Below are 15741 nucleotides of genomic sequence, written 5' to 3'. Positions count from 1 at the left end.
GGGAGGGGAGTGAGGAAGGGGCAGAGGAGGGGGAGTGAGGGAGGGGGAGTGAGGAAGGGGGAGTGAGGAAGGGGGAGAGAGGGGGAGTGAGGAAGGGGGAGAGGAGGGAGGGAGGAGTGAGGAGGGGGCAGAGGAGGAGGCTCTGGGGGTCGGGCAGTGCCGCGGGTCCCGGTCTCCTCTCCCGATGCCCCGGCCAAGTCCCACCTTCTTTCAGGCGCCGCAAGAGGTCGCTCTGTATTTCAAGGCGTATCCGGAAAAGCCCCTTTATTTATTCACTCTCTCAGTGTGTGTGCAGTGAGGCGGGTGGGGGGCCGGGGGCGGAGATGGAGCCCGAGTCCGCGCTGCTGTTACTCGCCACCTCCAGCACTCTCATTGTCTGCACGGTGCTGAAGGTCCCGCAGATCATCACGGTCATTGCGGCGAAAAACGCCCGAGGGCTGAGCGTCCGGAGCCTGGTGCTGGAACTGAGCGGTGTGATGTGAGCGGCGGAGTCCCGGGGATTGAGAGCAGAGCAGCCCCGGGCACCGAGCCTAACCCGGGCACCGAGCTCAGGCACTGAGAGCAGCCCAACACCCGGGCACTGAGCCTAACCCGGGCACCGAGCCTAAACCGGGCACCGAGCCCAACACCCGGGCACCGAGCCTAACCCGGGCACCGAGCCCAGCCTGGTACTGAGCCCGGGCACCGAGCCCAGCCTGGTACTGAGCCCGGGCACCGAGCCCAGCCTGGTACTGAGCCCGGGCACCGAGAGCAGCCTGGTACTGAGCCCAACCCCGGGCACCGAGAGCAAACCCTGGCACTGAGCCTAACCCGGGCACCGAGCCCAGCCTGGTACTGAGCCTGGGCACCGAGAGCCCGAGCCCAGCCTGGTACTGAGCCTAACCTGGGCACTGAGCCCAGCCTGGGCACTGAGCCTAACCAGACACCGAGCCCAGCCTGGTACTGAGCTCGGGCACCCTGAACCCAGCCCCCGAGCCTAGCCCAGGCACCGGGCCTAACCCAGGCACCGAGCCCAGGCCTGGTACTGAGCCCAGCCCCCGAGCCCAGCCTGGGCACCGAGCCTAACCCGGGCACCGAGCCCAGCCTGGTACTGAGCCCGGGCACCGAGAGCAGCCTGGTACTGAGCCCAACCCGGGCACCGAGAGCAAACCCTGGGCACTGGAGCCTAACCCTGGGCACCGAGCCCAGCCTGGTACTGAGCCTGGGCACCGAGAGCCCGAGCCCAGCCTGGTACTGAGCCTAACCCGGGCACTGAGCCCAGCCTGGGCACTGAGCCTAACCCGGGCACCGAGCCCAGCCTGGTACTGAGCCTGGGCACCCTTAGCCCAGCCCCCGAGCCTAGCCCGGGCACCGGGCCTAACCCAGGCACCGAGCCCAGCCTGGTACTGAGCCCAGCCCCTGAGCCCAGCCTGGGCACCGAGCCTAACCCGGGGCACCGAGCCCAGCCTGGTACTGAGCCCGGGCACCCTGAGCCCAACCCCCTGGCACCGTGCACCGGCTCCAGCCAGGTGGCCAGACATTCACTGCACACACTTGGGAACTTACTGAAATGTACTTTTTAAAAAAAAACAATGTATTTCATTCTTGAACTCGAGTGAATTTACTAAAGTATTTAATGTCAGGGACATTGCTACAAACTTAAAACTTATGATTGATTTTACTGAACATCCTCTTTTTTCTCTTTAAAAAAAATAATTTTGAGACCTTCTGCTCCTATCTAGAGACTGTTTCATTAACTTTTACACTCTGGTCTAAAAGATGCTTTTGCAAAATTACTCAACAAAAACTTTGTGAGAAGTTTGTGGGAACATTATTTGGCGAACAGTTTTGAACATGACGTCCCCTCGCCCATCACTGTTTTAAGACTCGAAGGATGATACATTCGGTGGGCATTGAAAACCTACTATAATTTGGATCATTTCAGGATAATACTTCTGATCCTGAATATGCTGCACTCTCCCACCCAAAAATATAGCTCCATTTAAACAAAACCTGAATAGTTATTATTTACTTTACGTTTTTATTTTAAATTGCTGGGTTCCTAATTAAAGCTGTGATTTTGCCAATTCCTTGTCCTAGACAAGTTAGAAACGAGCCCAGTGCTCCCACCTCCATTGATTGGAATGTGCAGTAAGGGTTGGTTGAAGCATTGAGATGCTTTACATCTGTTCTTTGAGTCTGTTCAGAATGCAGAATTTATATAAAAATGGCACTTCAGATGGGAGGGAAGAAAAAGATCAATATATATTTTAAACCATATCAAAGTAGGTAATAGTGAAATAATATTTAGAAAACCGGTTGTTTTTGTTAAGGAAATGTTGAGATGCCTGTTATGGAGCTGCAGTCTAGATTATTCCTGTAAAACAATATGCCTGAACTTTGAAATTGTATCTTTTTAATGAGCGTATTGTATTTTTGTTCCTTTGGCGCGTACGGTTGCTGCAAAAAAACAATCTTGCACACGTCTACCCAGCTGGTGCTGCCTTTGGTCCAGTTAATCTGGAATGACAGATTTGAGGACGAGCTTGCCACATGCTGTTTTGGTAATGGGGTCAAACTGTAGTCTGCTCAGGCCGCAGAATAAAACTGCCGGTCCTGTCATGCAAGCAGGTGTATTACACGCCACTCCTCTTATTTCAAAGTTACTTAAAGTTTGAATTATCAAATAATTTGAAACTTTGGTGCCAAAATGACTTTGAATTATCGGGAATAGATTGTATTGTATACTGAAAAATACGTGGAATTAAGATTGATTGGCAATGTGATTGTGATTCCGCCATTAACGGTACCAGTGAAGGCATACAGCTCCTTTTTATAAAATGTAATTTGAGGTATTTACCGTTGGATATCACAGGTGTTTAAAAATCTGAATCCTCATTTACTGTTCACTAAGCAACCAGCAGGTCTTATCCAAAGTCCCAAATGATCCAAGCTGGAATAATTCAGATATCTCCGGTTCCTGGGATGGGGGGATTGTCCTATGCGGAGAGATTGAGTAGACTAGGCCTATATTCTCTAGAGTTTAGAAAGAGAGCTGATCTCATTGAAACATACAAAATTCTTACAGGGCTTAACAGGGTAGATGCAGGGAGGATGTTTCCCCTGGCTGGGGAGTCTAGAACCAGGGGTCACAGTCTCAGAATAAGGGGTCGGCCATTTAGGACTGAGATGAGGAGAAATTTCTTCACTCAGAGGGTGGTGAATCTTTGGAATTCTGTACCCCAGAGGGCTGTGGAGGCTCAGTCGTTGAGTATATTCAAGACAGAGATCGATAGATTTTTGAATATTAAGGGAATCGAGGGATATGGAGATTGTGCAGGAAAGTGGAGATGAGGTAGAAGATCAGCCATGATCTTACTGAATGGCGGAGCAGGCTCGAGGGGCCGAATGGCCGACTCCTGCTCCTATTTCTTATGTTCTTATGTAGATGCAAATTAGATCTCATCCTAAAATATATCATCTCACTTTAATTAGCAGCATTACTGTGTTATGCAATTTACATAGTGCTGGACAAGAGGGATTGTTCTAATAGGATACCAGCACACCAGTACATTTATTTGTTTTTTGGGATGTTGTATTTTCTCAGTCCACATGGTATATTTACCTTTGTGTAAAGTTAAAGAAAAATTCTATTATTAAACTCAGTATAAACCAAAGTCAGTAAAATAGTTTTCTTGTAATTTTACACAGAGAGGAAATTATAGCCCCATGTTGCTAATATTTGACACCAGTATATTCCCATAAAGCACTGTATTGTGAAAGAATGTGAAACTCTAGTTCAATGACTTATTGTATAAATAGAATATCACATCAGGCCAGATGGCTAGTTCCTGGCATTCATTAGTTTATGAGGAAGAACTTTAAAAATTATATCTGATTAACTTTTTACACTTGTTAAAAGAATAATGGTAATACAGGTAATAATTGGCACAATTCTGCATTGATGGAAATATTTATGAAGGTAAATTTGATTTTGTGTCAGCTGTGGCTCAGTGGGAGGCACACTCGCCTCTGAGTCAGAAGGTTGTGGGTTCACAGTCCCCACTCCATGGGACTTGAGCACATAAAGCTAGGCTGACACTCCTAGTGCAGTGCTGAGGGAGTGCTGCACTGTTGGAGGTGCCGTCTTTCGGATGAGACGTTAAACCGAGGCCCCGTCTGCCCTCTCAGTGCCGTGGGATCTTTTACGTCCACCTATTTCGAAGAAGAGCAGGGGGGTTCTCCCCGTTGTCCTGAGCAATATTTATCCCTCAACCAACATAACAAAAACGGATTATCTGGTCATTTTCACATTGCTGTTTGTGGGAGCTTGCTGTGTGCAAATTGGCTGCCGCGTCTCCCACATTCCAACAGTGACTCCACTTCAAAAGTTCTTCATTGGTTGTAAAGCGCTTTGAGACGTCTGGTGGTCGTGAAAGGCGCTATATAAATGCAAGTCTCTTTTTTTTAAATTTGATTTAAAGGTGATGGACACAAAGTGGTCTGAGAACTGTTCTCTCCTGGTAATGAGGAATGTTTCATATTCAGACTTCCTTGGCGATTTGCTGTGGTATTCTATATGGAACTGGGCTAAATTGCCTTTTACTAATGGTGCAGTTATCACAGTAAGCTGCTGTGGAAAGCCGCCTTATCTTTACGCAGAATCTCTGAAGATTAAGTAGGTAGGTAGAGTCCATGATACATGGTCTGTGGAAGGAGGGGACTTTTCTCATTCCATGCTTTCTTGTGTTCTTCAGTTCACTTTTGTTTCTGGCTAATAAAAAAAGGTATTTATAAATCAGGAGGTTGGTTTATGGAAAAATTGTTGGCAATTTTTTTTAAAATTCGTTTCTGGGATGTGGGCGTCGCTGGCAAAGCCAGCATTTATTGCCCATCCCTAATTACCCTGGAGAAGGTGGTGGTGAGCCGCCGCCTTGAACCACTGCAGTACTTCTGAGTTGTGGTGTGGAGATGCCAGAGTTGGACTGGGGTGGACAAATGTAAGAAGTCACACAACACCAGGTTATAGTCCAACAGCTTTATTTGAAATCATAAGCTTTCGGAGCGCTGCTCCTTCTTCAGGTGAAGGCTTGCTAGGCCATTGCAGAAAATAGTTAAGATCAACCACATTGCTGTGGGTCTGGAGTCACATATCGGCCAGACCGGGTAAGGACAGCAGATTTCCTTCCCTAAAGGACATTAGTGAACCAGATGGGTTTTTACGACAGTCCTCACCGTTACTGACACGAGCTTTTTATTCCAGATTTTTATTTAATTAACTGAATTTAAATTCCCCGGCTGCCTGTGGTATGATTGGAACTGATATCTACTAGATCATTAGTCCAGGCCTCTGGATTACTAGTCCAGTAACATAACCGCTATGCTACCCGTACCCGTTCACAAGGGGAAGGTGCTAGCTAAATTTAAACGGGCTCGGGGTAGAAAGTGCAGCAGGATGCTGAAAGAAATATCGGTGGTCTCGTGTGATACCCTGCTTAACATTTTCAATACCTCAAAGGTCTGGGTGATGCCAGAGGATTGGGGAAAAGCCATGTGTGACCCCCTGGGGAACTGTAGACCAGTGAGTCTAACCTCTGTGGTGGGGATGATGATGGTATCATAAGAGATACTTTACAGGAACACCAGGGGATTTGGGAGATGCTTAACACAGTCTCAGAAATCAGAGGTCATTCTTAAAACTTGATCCAATTTTGTTGACAAGGTGACTAGGATGGTAGATCAAGGAGTCCCGGCAAACATTATCTACTTGGATCTCCAAAAGGCTTTTGATAATGTGCCATAAGTCGGAATGTGCGCAAAAATTAGATTTCATAATGTGTGTGGAGGTGGGGTGAGGGTAGAGCTAAAATGAAAAGATAACTTGGCTAAGGGAGCATGAGCTAGAGGTGATGCAGGACTCCTGAACTGGCTACGGGTCTGTTTTGTTGCCTATCCCAAGAGATCTGGGAAGTAAAGGTTGGTAAATGGAGTCAAGTACACGTAGGCCTGAGGGCCTTTCCTCATCCCCAATACATCTATCTATTGTCTCGGTAAAAATAGTACGTCTGTTCGCACTTCCTGCCTGTGCAACTTGACTTCTGTTGTCATGTTTTTGTCACATTTGTTTGCCAACTTTTTCTCATTAAGTTCCTATGTCCAGATACGGGGGGCAAGGGGTTGATGGTGGGTGGTAGTTTGTCATAATTGTGGGGGTGAGAGAGAGTGGGAGATATTTGAGCGAGAGTGGGAGGGGTAGATGGAGAGAGCGTGGGAGGAATGTTTGAGAGAGAGCGGGAGTGGGAGGGAGGTTTGAGAGAGAGATTGCGGGAGAGGGAGAGAGAGAGAGAGGTTTGAGAAAGAGAGATAGAGAACAGGAGAGAGGTTTTAGAGAGAGGGAGAGCGAGGGAGGTTAGAGAGAGGGAGAGCGAGGGAGGTTAGAGAGAGCGAGGGAGGTTAGAGAGAGGGAGAGCGAGGGAGGTTAGAGAGAGGGAGAGTGAGGGAGGTTAGAGAGAGCGAGGGAGGTTAGAGAGAGGGAGAGCGAGGGAGGTTAGAGAGAGGGGAGAGCGAGGGAGGTTAGAGAGAGGGAGAGCGAGGGAGGTTAGAGAGAGGGAGAGCGAGGGAGGTTAGAGAGAGAGAGCGAGGGAGGTTAGAGAGAGAGAGAGCGAGGGAGGTTAGAGAGAGGGAGAGCGAGGGAGGTTAGAGAGAGGGAGAGCGAGGGAGGTTAGAGAGAGGGAGAGCGAGGGAGGTTAGAGAGAGGGAGAGCGAGGGAGGTTAGAGAGAGGGAGGGCGAGGGAGGTTAAAGAGAGGGAGGGAGAGGGAGGTTAGCGCGAGGGAGGTTAGAGGGAGGTTAGCGCGAGGGAGGTTAGAGAGAGGGAGGTTAGGGCGAGGGAGGTTAGGGCGAGGGAGGGCGAGGGAGGTTAGGGCGAGGGAGGGCGAGAGGGAGGTTAGGGCGAGGGAGGTTAGGGCGAGAGAGGGCGAGGGAGGTTAGGGCGAGGGAGGTGAGGGCGGTTAGGGCGAGGTTAGAGCGAGGGAGGGCGAGGGAGGGCGAGAGAGAGGGAGGGCGAGAGAGAGGGAGGGCGAGGGAGGTTAGAGAGGAAGAGCGAGGGAGGTTAGAGAGAGGGAGAGGGAGGTTAGAGAGAGGGAGGGCGAGGGAGGGCAAGGGAGATTAGGGGTGGGCGAGGGAAGGCGAGGGAGGTTAGGGCGAGGGAGGTTAGAGCGAGGGAGGTTAGAGCGAGGGAGGGCGAGGGAGGTTAGGGCGAGGGAGGGCGAGGGAGGTTAGGGCGAGGGAGGGCGAGGGAGGTTAGGGCGAGGGAGGGCGAGGGAGGTTTAGGGCGAGGGAGGGCGAGGGAGGTTAGGGCGAGGGAGGTTAGGGCGGTTAGGGCGAGGTTAGAGCGAGGGAGGGCGAGGGAGGGCGAGAGGGAGGGCGAGAGAGAGGGAGGGCGAGGGAGGTTAGAGAGGAAGAGCGAGGGAGGTTAGAGAGAGGGAGAGGGAGGTTAGAGAGAGGGAGGGCGAGGGAGGGCAAGGGAGATTAGGGTGTGGGCGAGGGAAGGCGAGGGAGGTTAGGGCGAGGGAGGTTAGAGCGAGGGAGGTTAGAGCGAGGGAGGGCGAGGGAGGTTAGGGCGAGGGAGGGCGAGGGAGGTTAGGGCGAGGGAGGGCGAGGGAGGTTAGGGCGAGGGAGGGCGAGGGAGGTTAGGGCGAGGGAGGTTAGGGCGAGGGAGGGCGAGGGAGGTTAGGGCGAGGGAGGGCGAGGGAGGTTAGGGCGAGGGAGGTTAGGGCGAGGGAGGGCGAGGGAGGTTAGGGCGAGGGAGGGCGAGGGAGGTTAGGGCGAGGGAGGGCGAGGGAGGTTAGGGCGAGGGAGGCTAGGGCGAGGGAGGGCGAGGGAGGTTAGGGCGAGGGAGGGCGAGGGAGGTTAGGGCGAGGGAGGGCGAGGGAGGGGAGGGCGAGGGAGGTTAGGGCGAGGGAGGGCGAGTGAGGGCGAGGGAGGTGAGGGCGAGGGAGGTGAGGGCGAGGGAGGGCGAGGGAGGTTAGGGCGAGGGAGGTTAGGGCGAGGGAGGGCGAGGGAGGTTAGGGAGGGCGAGGGAGGGCGAGGGAGGTGAGGGCGAGGGAGGGCGAGGGAGGTTAGGGCGAGGGAGGGTGAGGGAGGTTAGGGCGAGGGAGGGCGAGGGAGGGCGAGGGAGGCTAGGGCGAGGGAGGGCGAGGGAGGTTAGGGCGAGGGAGGTGAGGGCGAGGGAGGGCGAGGGAGGTTAGGGCGAGGGAGGGCGAGGGAGGTTAGGGCGAGGGAGGGAGGGCGAGAGGGAGGGAGAGCGAGGGAGGTTAGAGAGAAGGAGGGGAGAGCGAGGGAGGTTAGAGAGAGGGAGGGAGGGGAGGGAGAGGGAGGTCAGGGCGAGGGAGAGCAGGGCGAGGGAGAGCAGAGTGAGAGAGCAAGGCGAGGCAGGTTATGGCGAGGCAGGTTAGAGGGTGAGGGAGAGTGAGGGGGAGGGGAGAGGGAGAGCGAGGGAGGTTGGGGGAGAGCGAGGGAGGTGGGGAGGGGAGAGGGAGAGCGAGCGAGGGAGGTTGGGGAGAGCGAGGGAGGTTCGAGAGAGGGAGAGCAAGCGAGGGAGGTTAGAGAGAGGGAGAGCGAGGGGGAGGTGGGGAGGGGAGAGGGAGAGCGAGGGAGGGGAGAGCGAGGGAGGTTGGGGGAGCGAGGGAGGGAGGTTGGGGGAGAGCGAGGGAGGTTCAGAGGCAGAGGGCGAAAGGGGTAGAGAGGTAGAGGAGGGTTGAGAGGTACAGAGACTGCGAAAGATAAAGGCAGACAGTTCTTTATTCTAATTTGATTTGAAAGACAGAAAAGAAGACCGAGCGAGATGCAAAAGAATGTTAAGGGAAGAGAAATGGAAAAGGAGAGAGAGCGAGGCAGACGAGGATTGACAGTAACAGAGATCCGAGACACATCAGAGTGGCCGTTTCCTCCAATTCAGCATTTTGGAAAATCGAGGGCCAAATGGCCTTCTCCTGTTTCTAAAATTTCTTGTAGAGCACTGAATTACAAAGCAGAATTTTACATAACCATTCCCCAAGAGCTTTTATTTATTAAAAAAAGGCTATTCATTTTAATTAAGAACTTCCTCTGCAAGGGTGAATCACACTGCAGGTTGCAACAACAACTTGTATTTATATAGCGCCTTTACCATAGTAAAACGTCGCAAGACGTTTCACAGGAGCGATTATCAAAGAAAACTTAACACCACGCCACATGAGATATTAGAACAGGGTAGGTTTTAAGGAGAGGCTTGAAGGAGGAGAGAGAGGCGGAGAGGTTTAGGGAGAGAATTCCAGAGCTTGGGGCCTCGGCTGCCATTGGTGGAGTGATTAAAAATTGGGGATGCACAAGCGGCCAGAATTGGAGGAGCGCAGAGATCGCAGGATTGTGGGGCTGGAGGATATTACAATGATGGGGAGGTGCGAGGCCATGGAGGGATTTGAATACAAGGAAGAACATTTTAAAATCGAGGTGTTGCTTAACTGGGAGCCAATGTAGGCCAGCGAACACGGGGTGAACAGGACTTGGTGCGAGTTAGGAGACGGGCAGCAGAGTTTTACAGTAATCCCTATAGATGCCAGCAGCGTGAGTGGCTTCACAGACTTATTGTTAGGATTTCTGATTTAAAGGCTCTCAAATAGATTCTGCAAAGAACATATTTCAGTTGGTTGAATACAGGAGTTAAAGTTTCCACTGAATCGCCAGGGACTTGAAGGTGTATCATAGAATCATAGAAGTTTACAGCACAGAAGGAGACCATTCGACCCATCGTGTCTGTGCCGGCCGACAAAGAGCTCTCCAGCCTAAACCCACTTTCCAGTTCTTGGTCCGTAGTCCTGTAGGTTTCGGCACTTCAAGTGCATACCCAAGTACTTTTTAAATGTGATGAGGGTCTCTGCCTCTACCACCCTTTCAGGCAGTGAGTTCCAGACCCCCACCACCCTCTGGGTAAAAACATTTCTCCTCAAATCCCCTCTAAACCTCCGACCAATTACTTTAAATCTATGCCCCCTGGTTATTGACCTCTCTGCTAAGGGAAATAGGTCCTTCCTGTCCACTCTATCTAGGCCCCACATAATTTTATACATCTCAATCAAATCTCCCCTCAGCCTCCTCTGTTCCAAAGAAAACAACCCCAGACTGTCCAATCTTTCCTCATAGCTAAAATTCCCCAGCCCAGGCAACATCCTCGTAAATCACCTCTGCACCCCCTGTGCAGTGTTTCCTACCTGATGCCAAGAATTAGATAGATAGCATTCAGCCTAAAACCATGGTATTGCCTTTTTTTTAATTGCAATATTCACTGCACCAACCACATATTCTGAGAGTTTAATTTTTGAACAGAATTCCAACAGCACATAGGTAGAGGAATTTTCCAGATGAATTCATTTTCAGATTGTCACACTGAGCTCTCGTGTAGTTGAAGTTGGCGCACATTCCATTTAATTGGAAATGGAAAACTAAGACAGTTGAGCAGTAATTGGGATCCATTGAGTGGACAACCTGACTGTCCCTTCTAAGGATAAGGGGTAAGCCATTTAGGACAGAGATGAGGAGGAATTTCTTCACCCAGAGAGTGGTGAACCTGTGGAATTCTCTACCACAGAAGGCAGTGGAGGCCAATTCATTAAATATATTCAAGAAGGAGTTAGATATATTTCTTAAGGTTAAAGGGATATGGGGAGAAAGCAGGGACAGGGTACTGAATTTGGATGATCAGCCATGATCTCATTAAATGGCGGAACAGGCTCGAGGGGCCGAATGGCCTACTCCTGCTCCTATCTTCTATGTTTCTATGTCCCTTGAATAATGAGCAGTGTCAGCTTTGGGTTCTCTGCTGCTAAAGCCACACCCACCTGGAGATAAATGCCCCATCCATCTTCTCCTGCTATGGAGTGTGTTCTCTTGGTTGATTCACAGAAAGCGCTGTGAGGATGCTTTAATTCATTCTGTCTTTATGAGCATATAACTGGTGCTAAGTCCCGTTCGCCCATCACCCCTCTGCTCGCTGACCTACATTGGCTCCCGGTTAAGCAGCGCCTCGATTTCAAAATTCTCATCCTTGTTTTCAAATCCCTCCAGGGCCTCGCCCCTCCCTATCTCTGTAATCTCCTTCAGCCCCACAACACCCCGAGATATCTGCGCTCCTCTAATTCTGCCCTCTTGAGCATCCCTGATTATAATCGCTCAACCATTGGTGGCCGTGCCTTCTGTTGTCTGGGCCCTAAGCTCTGGAATTCCCTGCCTAAACCTCTCCGTCTCACTACCTCTCTCTCCTCCTTTAAGACGCTCCTTAAAACCTACCTCTTTGACCAAGCTTTTGGTCACCTGCCCTAATATCTCCTTATGTGGCTCGGTGTCAAATTTGTTGCCTTAAAATACTCCTGTGCAGCGCCTTGGGATGTTTTACTACGTTAAAGGCGCTATATAAATACAAGTTGTTGTTGTTGCTATTGAGAGGCGGGGCTGTGGGGAAAGACAAAAGGGAAAATTGGGGTAGTGCAAGACAAATAATGCTCACTGTCATTATTACTGAAGGACCGTAGGTTACAAAGTTTGACATAAGGCCTGACTAGATCAGATATGCAAGTTGGACCATTGGTTTGATGGCTGTCACATTGATGAGCGTGTGCCTGTCAAAGATGGGGAGCGTAATGTTTAATAAAACTAAACAGAAATGTTGCCAGTAAATCTAAACTTCAATATAATACATCTCAACATAAAGCTGCGGTTTGGACAACCAAAGAACTGAAGTGCTTGGACACTGACATTTTGGGGAACATAATTCTAGTATCGCTCGAGTTAGGTTTCTCTGTGGCCTGGTACCAACTCGGGTAAAGTACAAGGATACAACTTCAAGACCAGCGGAGAATGTAAGCCTTGTACAGCTCTTGTACTGCAGTAATACGTGCAATGCTGAGACGCTGCAGGGTTTTCTATTTCTACAATTGCATTACTAATTTAGAAGGTGTACAATGGTATCATCTGTCCCCTGAGGAGTTGCAGCTTTCATATCTGTTCTAGGTCAGATGCCCCATCGGAACAGCCAAGTCCTCTGCAGGTAACAAATGCGAGAGTTGATGGGCTGGGACTAAATGGCCAGAGATATGAAATTTGTAGATTGCACAGTGCTCGTACCCCTCCTGATAAAGACAGGAAGCATTTAAATCCTGCAAATATCAATTGCACTAGTCTTAAGCTGCATTCAGTGCTTTTGCTCTCCCCTCAGAAAGGAAAGCTTTTCATCCATTTTACACAGAATAAAATGAATTCCACAGTATTCTGTGTATTTTAAGAGTTTTACATGTTGGGGTAGGAATTCCAACAGATCAGGCGTGTGGGAATCTGGACTCTCACTGACTTTTATAGCGTGTGAATTTCCAGCTGGCCTTTTAAGATTGTGAGAGTATCAGTTTAATAGGCAATCTTACTTAAATGTGGCCAGCCGTGAAATCCTTTTCTTTGCAACAGGATCTCGTATTGTGCACAGCATGACCATATATAGTGGGGGTAAAAACCCAGGCCTTCCAGGAAATTACTTCTTGCATCACAGCTCTACGATTTTTGAGAGAATCTTTCTGCTGCATGCTCTAGAACTCTCATCAAAAGAGGGCTAACCACAGAGAACATAAGAATTAGGAGCAGGAGTCGGCCACACGGCCCCCTCGAGCCGGCTCTGCCACACGGCCTCCTCGAGCCGGCTCCGGCGCACGGCCTCCTCGAGCCGGCTCCGGCGCACGGCCCCCCGAGCCGGCTCCGCCGCACGGCCCCCCGAGCCGGCTCCGCCGCACGGCCCCCCGAGCCGGCTCCGCCATTCAATAAGATCATGGCTGATATTCGACTTAAACATCACTTTCCTGCCCGATCCCCATATCCCTTGATTCCCTTAGAATCCCAAAATCTATCGATCTCTCTTGAATATACTCTACGACTGAGCCTCCACAGCCCTCTGGGGTAGAGAATTCCAAAGATTCACCACCCTCTGAGTGAAGACATTTCTCCTCATCTCAGTTCGAAATGGCCGACCCCTTATCCTGAGACTGTGACCCCTGGTTCTAGACTCCCCAGCCAGGGGGAAACAACCTCTCAGCATCTACCCTGTCAATCCCCCTCAGAATCTTGTATGTTTCAATGAGATCACCTCTCATTCTTCTAAACTCCAGAGAGTATCGGCCCATTCTACTCAATCTCTCCTCATAGGACAGTCCTCTCATCCTAGGGATTAGCCCAGTGAACCTTTGTTGAACTGCCTTTAAAGCCAGTACATCCTTCCTTAGATAAGGAGACCAAAACTGTGCACAGTACTCTAGGTGTGGTCTCACCAAAGCCCCATACAATTGTAGTAAGACTTCCTTACTCTTATACTCTAATCCCCTTACAATAAAGGCCAACATGCCATTTGCCTTCCTTATTACTTGCTGTACCTGCACGCTAACTCTCTGTGTTTCCTGTACGAAGACACCCAAATCTCTCAACACCAACATTTAATCGTTTCTCACCATTTAAAAAAAAAAAAAAAAATTCAATTTTTCTGTTCTTCCGACCAAAGTGAATAACCTCACATTTCCCCACAGAGGTAGTACTAGAAGAGGCTCCTCCACGGGCAGCGCCACGTCAGTTTCCTCAAAAATCTTTGCCGCATATGAGTATTGAGCCAGGTTCTCCCAGAGGAGACATTCATCTAAATGACTGAGCCTCCCATGTAACTAACAGCTATGTGCAGGGACATTACCCAGTGGCCTAATACACTTCGAACACTCCTCTGCATTAACGCCGTTACCAAGGATGCTACCCATTAATCTACTGCCACCTTATTCCGCAGCATCACTTGGACAGAATTGAAAGGTGGTGAAAACCTGCCTCTAGCTCGCTGTTACTGCAATGATTTTTTTTCGGGGTGTGACAAGATTGCCAGTGTAATTTGAGTTGGAAAGTGTGCCCTGCTGCAGTGGGGGACAAACACGGTTAAACAACAGAAGAGCTGTAATGTTGTCTTGAACGTTTTGCTTGCAGCTGCAGTCAGTGTGTAACATGTTGAGAGGAATCTCTATGTGGCACACACGCACTTTGTCCATTTACCCCATACACTTTGTCCATACACCCCAGCCACAGTCTGTTCGCCCTCCTACCATCTGGGAGACGCTACAGATGCATTCGCACCCGTACGACCAGATTTAGGAACAGCTTCTTTCCCAAGGCTGTCATCCTACTGAACTCCACAAATAAACACTAAAGCCTGCACATCTGCCGATGCACTTTATTATGGTCATATTTATGCTAATATATATGTACAAATGTATGTTGAAATGTTTAAGTGTCCTAATCCAAATTGTACACTCTCGGGAGCCGCAAGCCTACATTTCGTTGTACTGCACTTGTGCACTAACAATGACAATAAAAGTTGATTTGATTTGATTTGATTACTCGGTATAGGGAAATGTTCGGGTAGCCTTACCTGAGGATTTTTTTTGATGCCTGAAATTGTGTTTATGCATTTCCTTTGAATGCACCACGTGTGACTTTTGGTAGTTACAAAAGTCACCAGCTCCTCTCAGCAAGCAGCACTCCCTTCCTGTGGGGAGGGTGCCCTGGAGTGCTAAGGGGCAACTCTCCACTGGCACACCTGCACCAGTCACTTCACTTCTGAAAACTTACATCGGCTCCATGACTACTTCCTTTGACGTTTCAGCCTCTACACTCTGAAATATACATAGCTTTAAATGGCTGATGTAGCAATACAGGAAATCCTGCTTCTGCGCTCCGCCCCCCCCTCCCCCTCTGAACTTCCGGCAGTAGCATACGTTCACACTTCGAGCTCTGCGTGTATAACGTACCCCAATCCGGCAGATAGGGTGCAATCCATCGTGCATAAGTCGGCTCAAAATTCCAACTGTCCTGCCACCTCTCTTCACATCGTGGAAAATCTACCCCTTATCCTCCTTGTATCTGAGTCTAGTCATTAATATTTTTATTTCACACCATTCCGGTTACTACACAGCAATAATTTTTGATTTGAAATGATTTGACCTTTTTCTTTATCTGTAATGCCTGCTTTGTATTATGTTTGTGATGCCAAATTATGTTATGGGGAGTTCTCCCTGGTGTCCTGGGGCCAATATTTGTCCCTCAACCAACATAACATTAAAAAGAAACACAGATTATCTGGTCATTATCACATTGCTGTTTGTGGGAGCTTGCTGTGTGCAAATTGGCTGCCGCGTTTCCCACATTACAACAGTGACTACACTTCAAAAAGTACTTCATTGGCTGTAAAGCGCTTTGAGACGTCCGGTGGTCGTGAAAGGCGCTATAGAAATGCAAGTCTTTCTTTTCTTTATGTCCGAGGTCCTCAGTTACAACAAGCCATGCTGCATAAGTTAGTTAAGCCTTTTTAAAGAAAAGAAATATTCAGAAATGTCGTCTTCTCGTACAGATTACGTTCTGGCCTAATTACTATAAGTTTCCAGCCCTGAGTAAACCCCAGTGCTCCATGGGCTGACTTGGATGCTGTTATATACAACAAATTCGATTCAATTATATAGTTAAAATGTGATGCCTGCTTTTACTGTATTGCATGAAAAACAAAATTACAAAACTGGAGGTAAAAATGTAATGATGAGTTTGTACATAGTTGCTCAGATTGAGGGGGGAAAACCATTTGTTGTTCTGGTCAGCTTCGGCCTGGCATTCGAACCCTAACCTGTGCTTTTTGGCCAAGAGTCAAGCTGGGGTGTCCCCACAAA

General features: G+C 49.5%; 1 protein-coding gene across 2 annotated transcripts in view; it reads left to right on the top strand.

Annotated features, from left to right (window-relative positions):
• The first annotated feature begins 138 nt into the window (after positions 1-138).
• slc66a3 (solute carrier family 66 member 3) overlaps positions 139-15741 on the top strand; it is a 50262-nt gene continuing 34659 nt past the window's right edge. Inside the window, exon 1 of one of the 2 annotated variants that reach the window (XR_015079466.1) lies at positions 139-472. Coding sequence is in view for 1 of the 2 variants with exons in the window: in XM_085996311.1 (XP_085852437.1) it covers positions 324-472 (149 nt within the window). In the remaining variant the exon portion in view is untranslated. The remainder of the gene's footprint in view (positions 473-15741) is intronic. The other variant, XM_085996311.1, reaches the window with a different exon arrangement.

The sequence above is a fragment of the Somniosus microcephalus genome, chromosome 9 (genome assembly GCF_052327205.1).
Source record: "Somniosus microcephalus isolate GS21.2 chromosome 9, FLI_Smic_1.0, whole genome shotgun sequence".
NCBI lineage: Eukaryota > Metazoa > Chordata > Chondrichthyes > Squaliformes > Somniosidae > Somniosus > Somniosus microcephalus.
The sequence above is the reverse complement of the archived record's forward strand: the minus strand, read 5'-3'. Positions and strand labels throughout refer to the sequence as shown.